Raw genomic sequence first — 7,622 nt, 5'->3', positions numbered from 1 at the left:
CACAGTATGTTGTAATATATTGGCCCACAGAGCAGAGAAGTTAGGTTCGCCAATGACAGAAGGCTTGAAGATCTCATGTATGCATGTTTATTTCCCAACGTGTGCAATGGTTGAGACATAAAGAATGAGGCAGGACACAAGTTTTATACACAATTCAAGTATATTATGAAACTAACTACAATTTATAATATAGGAAAACTTACAGTATTACGCAATAAACTAAATTAGTAGGCAAATCCTCTCACCCATACAAATAAAAAGAAGGAAGTGAACTCTATAATCACTGGAGAACGTGCTTCAACATTCTCAAGAAGAAAAATTAAAAAATAGTTTATTGGCCTTGTTATCACAGAGAAAGTCGAAACATTTAAGAGTTCTAAGTAATTTAACTCAAATTTCTTTGATTAACCCGTGGAAACTTAGTAAAAATAAGCCATATGCAAGATTGGCAAATATCAGTTTAAAAGTCTCCGCAAAATTTGATAGCAAAAATATATGTATAATTTAGCCGAAATTCTCTCGGAATCTGTTATTTCAGACCCCCAACACTGTTTCGAATATAGCAACAAATTTTAGAGTTCCTCACACAAGAAAATACTAATTGTTGCCTATTATATCAATTAGTAGTCAATGAGCTATCGAGATAATGGACGAGTCTATCCACAGCTACTACTTTACTTGTCAACAAGAATAACTTGGTTTGTTTTGTAAAACGTTCGTTATTATTCCTGCAAAAGAATCACACAAGAAGACACCCACTATCCACTTCACCCAACTATCTTCTGGCAGGGCCGGATTAATGTTCAGTGGTTGGTGAAGTCAGTATATGGCTTAATCCAGTATTGACTTGTGGGTAAAGTTAAAGTTGAAAAACCTGCTTGAGCAATGCTATGTTTCAATTGGGGAACTATAGAGAAACAGCGAAAGATTGTAAACTTCACTTTCAAACCAAAAGGAATGGACAATATCTGGAATAAGATCATCTAGCTTTCTACAGTTGCGATATTCAAGTATGCTCTATATTTTCATCTTTTCTATTTCAATATAGAATTATTTAAAAGTTTTCAGTTATACAGGTGTATGTATACAGTCATTATATAACATGTGAACAAGAAAATCGGGGTCCGGCATGGCCAAGCGTGTTAATGCGTGCGACTCGTAATCCGAGGGTCTCAAGTTCGCATCCCCGTCGCGCCAAACATGCTCGCCCTTTCTGCCGTGGGGGCGTTATAATGTTACGGTCAATCGCACTATTCGTTGGTAAAAGAGTAGCCCAAGAGTTGGCGGCGGGTGGTGATGACTAGCTGTCTTCCATCTAGTCTTACACTGCTAAATTAGGAACGGCTAGCACAGATAGCCCTTGAGTAGCTTTGTGCGAAAAACAAACAAACAAAACAAGAAAATCGTTAAGTTTCTATCGTTCCAGCTATCTATTTTTGTGTGTTACACTCTGAAAATAACACCTGATTTCCTTTTTGGGAAAATAGTTGTAATATATTAACCATAATATATCTGCCATATTCAGTATCGACGAGGTATTTTAGTTTGTTTTGAATTTCGCGCAAAGCTACATAAGGGCGATCTGTGCTTGTCGTCCCTAATTTAGCAGTCTAAGACTAGAGGGAAGGCAGCTAGGTTCTACTCTTTTAATAACGAATAGTGAGATTGAGCGTCACATTATAATGCCCCCACGACTGAAAGGGCGAGCATGTTTGGTGTGACGGGGATTCGAACCCACGACTCTTGGATTTCCCAGTACTAGAACTCATCAGGCCGGCTGGGATAAGACACACATAGCAGTGGTCGAGGCGCTACTTTTATCATTATTAAAGTGGACAGCAGTTTTCTCCCACGCTGTATCAGGTGATACCGTACTTTGCAAATTCAATTACTTAAGAAAAGTAAAACTTAAATAAGCCTTTTCTTTGTCAATTAATCGACCAACATTTCTGCTATTTTGAGTTGGGCTAGTGTGGTAATAAACTTAATTCTTTATGTAATTGCAGTTGTAGCTATTACAATAATATTGAATGAAAACGTCCAAGGACCAAATATATATTTAGAAAGTTAAATTAAAATCTTCCGTGTTCAATCACAGATCTTCTACAAGCGCGAGATCTGATGTATCTGAACCGCTAGCACCTTTCTTAAACAACTCTTGCAGCAAAAAAAAAATTAGTGTTTTGATTGTTGAATAATTTGTGATTTTCATTCACTCTTTACATAAAAGCTGTTCAGTTGAATAGCAAATATTTCAATTTGGCTACCAGTCAATTTTACTGATACTACAAATTATTTATTTTTTGTTTACCTAGAAAGAAAAAAATTATCATTGTCGTGATTTTGTTTTAATTTAGACTGAATATCAATCTACTGATTTATTAATTATTTGATAATTTGTGTCAACGCTCAAATATATTTTATTGGATTTATTTTAAACTTGAATAAATGTGTAAAGAGGGCGCAAAAGATAGAGAATTTGAGTTTGGTCATGTTTTAATTATTAAGTTTGTACATGCTGAAATTCTAGAAATACAGCGACTGTTTTCGTATTATGTGTTATTATATCCTGTTATCTTGAAAGGCATTCGCTTCTGAAAACATTATATTGCAGAAAACAAAACATTATTCATAGTATTTCCAAAATGCATGATACTATGGTAGTAGAAGAAGATTTCTTTGGGCGGATGAAGGTAAAGAGTCCATACTGTGACACCGAAATTATTCGAAGATTCACATTAGTGAATGAAAATGGAATGTCTATCCAACTTATTACGTATGGTGCAGCGATAACATCAATCAAAGTACCTGACAAAAATGGAACTGTCGAGGATGTTGTTTTAGGATTTGATAATTTGGAAGGTTAGTGTGATCTTGATAGTTATAATAAAAAATAATGAGCAAAATAACACACATTGAGAATTTTAAAGATTTACACTGTAACAGTGAAAGCCGTTGCTTTGGAATTTTTTAGTTAACCCGTGGCGGTGCAATTATGATAGTACTTGAAGTTGAATAATGAAAGCCTGCACCTGCAAAGACTAAATGCATTTAATTTTAACAAGTCTTATAGGCTTGTATAATAATAATAATGATAGGCCTAGAACTTAAGTTTTTAAAAGAACATCTATTCAAGATTAAGAAATATATATATTTGAAGTTGAAGGTAAATATTTTTAGTGCTCATTACCATGCATTTTTTATGAATACAGATATATTTGATTCAAAATTAGATATTTTTAAAAATACTAAAACTAAAAGAAAAATTATGTACAAGAGGTCAAATACAACTGTTCTCAGGTTATTGTTGGAAAAATTTAATTATTTAAGGCTCATATCAGGTTTCTGCCATGATGAAATGCTGGTTAACTCTCCTTATGGAAAGAATGAAATGAGTTCTAAAATTGAGTTTATAAAAAATTCAACTTTTCAAGGAAATATTTGTAAAGAATAGTAAAACTGAATCAAATGTGTTTTTACTAATTTGACTTTTCTTCAGTTGCTCACTTTGTTATCAGTATAAGTCATTTCAAACAGATTATGACAGAAACATATGTTACTCTATTTGTGTAAACATGAATAAAGAAATGTATATGTAACTTTTGTAGTTTGGGATTGTCAAATGAAGAGTTAACTTTCAAGAAATGTATGTAAGATATAAAGGGCCAGTTTGATCATTAATGATTGTTCCTCTACACCCACCCTTTATTTTTCAGAGAACTATCAGTTCACCTTTTGAACTCTTGAAAATGTCCTGGCCTCTACTGCTGTTAATAGTAACATGCCTATATCCAACCTTGACTCCCAAAGTATTTGTTAGGACCTCTCTTGGTTTCTCAGTCCTGTTCTGTCTACCATGTATGAAAAGACCCTATTCCAAAAGCTGACTAATTTGTTCTAAAGGTAAAAGTGCCTAATTTCCATATAACTCTTACCCTGCCAAGTCTTAAATTTATATCCTTTTAAACATGAAAAAATAATGCATGAATTCTGTCTATATCCTTTATAATTCTGAATGCCTCAACTAAATCCCCATCTAATCATTTCCCAATAAGGTATTGTCTGCAGTGAATAAAGAGGAATCATCTTAGTAGATCCTTATTTCAACAATGTCCTTCTTAAGATAAAAAGGCCAAGCATAAGCAAAATACTCTGAACAAGGCCTTAACAAAGATCTGTTATAAAAAAAATTTATTGTCCTCTAACTTTTATTCAGTAACATTCCTGTAGATAGAACTCAAAATCCTATTTACTTTAATGGCAACAACAAACTGATTGATCAAAATACCAACTATCATTTCTTGTAATTGTCCATACAGTTTAATTGGGTTTGGCCATCTTCAGTATTTTTCTTTAATCATAAGTAACTTCCTGAAAGTTGAACAAAAGTGTAAATTCAGCAGTTATCTAGCAAAAAAATGGTTTTTAAAACAACTGCAATAGAAAAATAGTTAGAACATAACAGCTCATGTTATTTTGTAGATAGCTTAATATAAGCACATGAAGAGGGCTCAAGGCCAAAAATTTATACCACTAATATATCATAGTTTCTATTATTTTGTTTGAGGATGTTAATCACTAAATATTTATCTTCCATACGGAAAAGACGTGTTTCCATTTAAAGCAGTATTATATCTCGGTTAGAGATGTAAATATGTGGAACACACTGCTGTAACTTCATAGAAAATTAATAAGAAAAGGGTTGATGACTATTTGGGGGATCAAAGCGACATATTATGGTTAGTTTTCTGTTTATTGAGAGAGGTTGAGAGTTTGGATATCCTTGTTAGATGAAAAGGTCTCTTTGTAACTTAGTTATTTAATATTACTGTTTGAACTCTTATTTGATTAATGTTAAAACAAAAGACAGATTTAACTTGCAAAATATTAAAATATGTAAACCATAGGTCATATTTGTATACTAATAATTAGCTGCAGGAACTGTGATAATACTAGTCTTCCAGCAATACTGTTTTCAACTGTTTGCTTGGTGCTTTAAAAGTTTAAACAGTTTCTGGAAAATAATCAACTATGAGTTCAATGCAAAGTTAAACTCAAATCTAGAACAGTTTTGAACACTAAGAAGTCTGGAACTATTTTGATATTGTGTAAACCCCAAATCAGACTTTGTCTCTAAGATTTTCATGGCAGATTCAGCACATTTTTAATGTGTTTTTTTAATAGAATAAAGCACTGCAGCTGCACAACATATTACTAATTTTGCACCATTTTGTTTTTCGTCTTTCTTTCGATCTCAAAACCGGTGTGCATGTTTAGACTGAAACGAGAACCAAAGGCAGTTAGTTCAGATAATACTATGAATTGGTTGTTGATATCACGTGATTGTTATCATGCACACATTTCTGTGAAAGTAAATAAACAGAGCAACCATTTCCTAGTACAAATTGTGGTGAAGTAAGGTTAGGCACACCAAATGGCCTTTACTTATTCTTGTACAGTGTTGTAGATACATTCAGAAACAAACTGCCTGATCTATCAATATTGCAGGTATTATTTTTATTTTACTTTCATTCATTACTAGAAAACACTGTTCCCACTATGGTTTAGTCTATGCATTCTCAGATAAAGTAATAAATTATCAGCAGTAAAACTGTAACAGTGTTGTATACTTCCTCTATGGGTGGCCAATAACATATTGTAAAATGTTTAAATAAATTTTTGGCAAAACTATAGAATCTACTGCAATAAAATAAGTGATATTTATTTTGTTCAAAAACAAATGTATGTCATCAACTTAGCTATATTTGAAAATAATGGTGGTTGGGTTAATTAAAAAAAAAATTCTATATATATTTACTTTCTCAGTATTTTAATATTTATTAGATAATAAGATTTAATAATGAACAGATGCCAGGTAATGACCATTTTATTTTGTGTGATAACCAGTAAAATAATTTGTAATAGTTACTATGACCAGCATTGGTTTTCTGTGAAACACAGAATTGATCCAGATAAGGCTTATTATCTGTATTGATCATCCTCAGTTGTGAAGTGGTTGCACTAGGTATCACTGTGAGTAAACTTACTGTTCTGTTTTTATTTCATAATAAATTAGTTTTGTATATATTTTTAACTTAGTTACTGGAACGTCTTTTCTTTTTTCTTACTACGAAATGCTTTTAAAATGAATTTCCTACATTAAAAAACATTAAGTTTTTCTTCTTAAGTCCAAGAATAGAGCTTGATCATTTGAGCACTGTTGATTCTATATCATATTTTTCCTGGCCACCTAATCCTCATGATATTTTCAAAAGGTATTTGTGCCCCTACTAGTACTTTTCTAAATGTTTGCACTCAAGGAGCACCTGTTTCTTCAGTATGAAATGTGTCATATCAAAACATGCTATGCATCTCTAATAAATTAAAGCATGAATTCCAAGTACTTAATTATATATATATATATATATTTATATTTATATAATTTTTTCAATCACAAGCTTATTCTTGTTCTGTGAGAGCTGACATCATGTAACAATATATCTTGCACAGATAATAACATAGTAATAATGATGTATTTGTATTAGATATTCTATTGCACAGATAACAACAAAGTAATAAATCAATAACATATTTGTAATAAATATTCTAACACCTTTTGAAAAGTTAAATAATCCATATTTGGACTTTACCTATAATAGGGTGATTAATCATTATTAGTTTGTATTGAGTTTTCCTTCTACTTAACACTCCTACGAAAAGACATTTCTAGTCCTGATTTATCCAAGCCCGTTCCCCTGGCTGTGGTTTCGCTAGATAGTAGATAGGGACAGTGGGAATCTCGTTAATCCATTCATTAATGGATTTAAATGGCAATTTCATTTAAATACAAAATTATTAACCTAATATTAATAACCTTTCAAGTTGCTCTGGGGCCTATTAGGCCCCACTTTTCGTAGGAGTGTTAATTGGTAAGAGATTTTCTAAACAGAGTACATGATGTTAGTGACTTGATTAATTAAGGGTCTGAACTAAAGTTTGAGAGAAATAATAGAAATTAATATAGGTTTGTTTTTTTTGTGTAGTATAAAATGTTTTTCTTGTGATTTTCTGGACATTTTGTCAGGAAGTATATGTCACAAAACTCATTGTCCACTAAAGATGGTATCTGTTCTTATAGACAACAGAAAAACTTCAGATGGAAGAGAAATTTATAGTTTCTTTTCCCTTTAAACAAACTGGGGAAAATCCTTTCATAACCATGTTAACATCTCATTAATAATACCTTAATATTGCATTTGAAGCTTAATGTTCAAATAGGTTATAATAAATTTCAAAATTTAACTGATGCAGGTGTTTCAATTTTTTATAAAGAGATTTTTCCATACTTTGGTGGTCCAATTGAAACTACTAATGGTGTAAAAAATATTCCAGTTGGTATATATTATTGTAGATTCATTTTTTTGTAAATATATATTAAATCATACATTCATTATTCCAATACAATAATAACCTGCACTCACAAGAATAGTTATTCTTGTTCAGTACTGCCTTCTATATGAAAACCTTTTCTTTACACGTGTCACAAGTATTATGCTCTCCTTTCATTGGGATTAGTATATTCCACTGTCATCTTTCAACTAATAGTAGCATAGCATGCTAAC

General features: G+C 31.8%; 1 protein-coding gene across 1 annotated transcript in view; it reads left to right on the top strand.

Annotated features, from left to right (window-relative positions):
- The first annotated feature begins 2,453 nt into the window (after positions 1-2,453).
- Positions 2,454-7,622, top strand: part of LOC143248913 (galactose mutarotase) — a 38,518-nt gene continuing 33,349 nt past the window's right edge. The window contains exon 1 of the mRNA XM_076497907.1: positions 2,454-2,862. Within this exon, the coding sequence (XP_076354022.1) occupies positions 2,646-2,862 (217 nt within the window). The 5' untranslated portion in view covers positions 2,454-2,645. The remainder of the gene's footprint in view (positions 2,863-7,622) is intronic.

The sequence above is a fragment of the Tachypleus tridentatus genome, chromosome 4 (assembly GCF_004210375.1).
Source record: "Tachypleus tridentatus isolate NWPU-2018 chromosome 4, ASM421037v1, whole genome shotgun sequence".
NCBI classification, from domain to species: Eukaryota; Metazoa; Arthropoda; class Merostomata; order Xiphosura; family Limulidae; genus Tachypleus; species Tachypleus tridentatus.
This window is presented reverse-complemented; position numbering and strand designations above follow the sequence as displayed.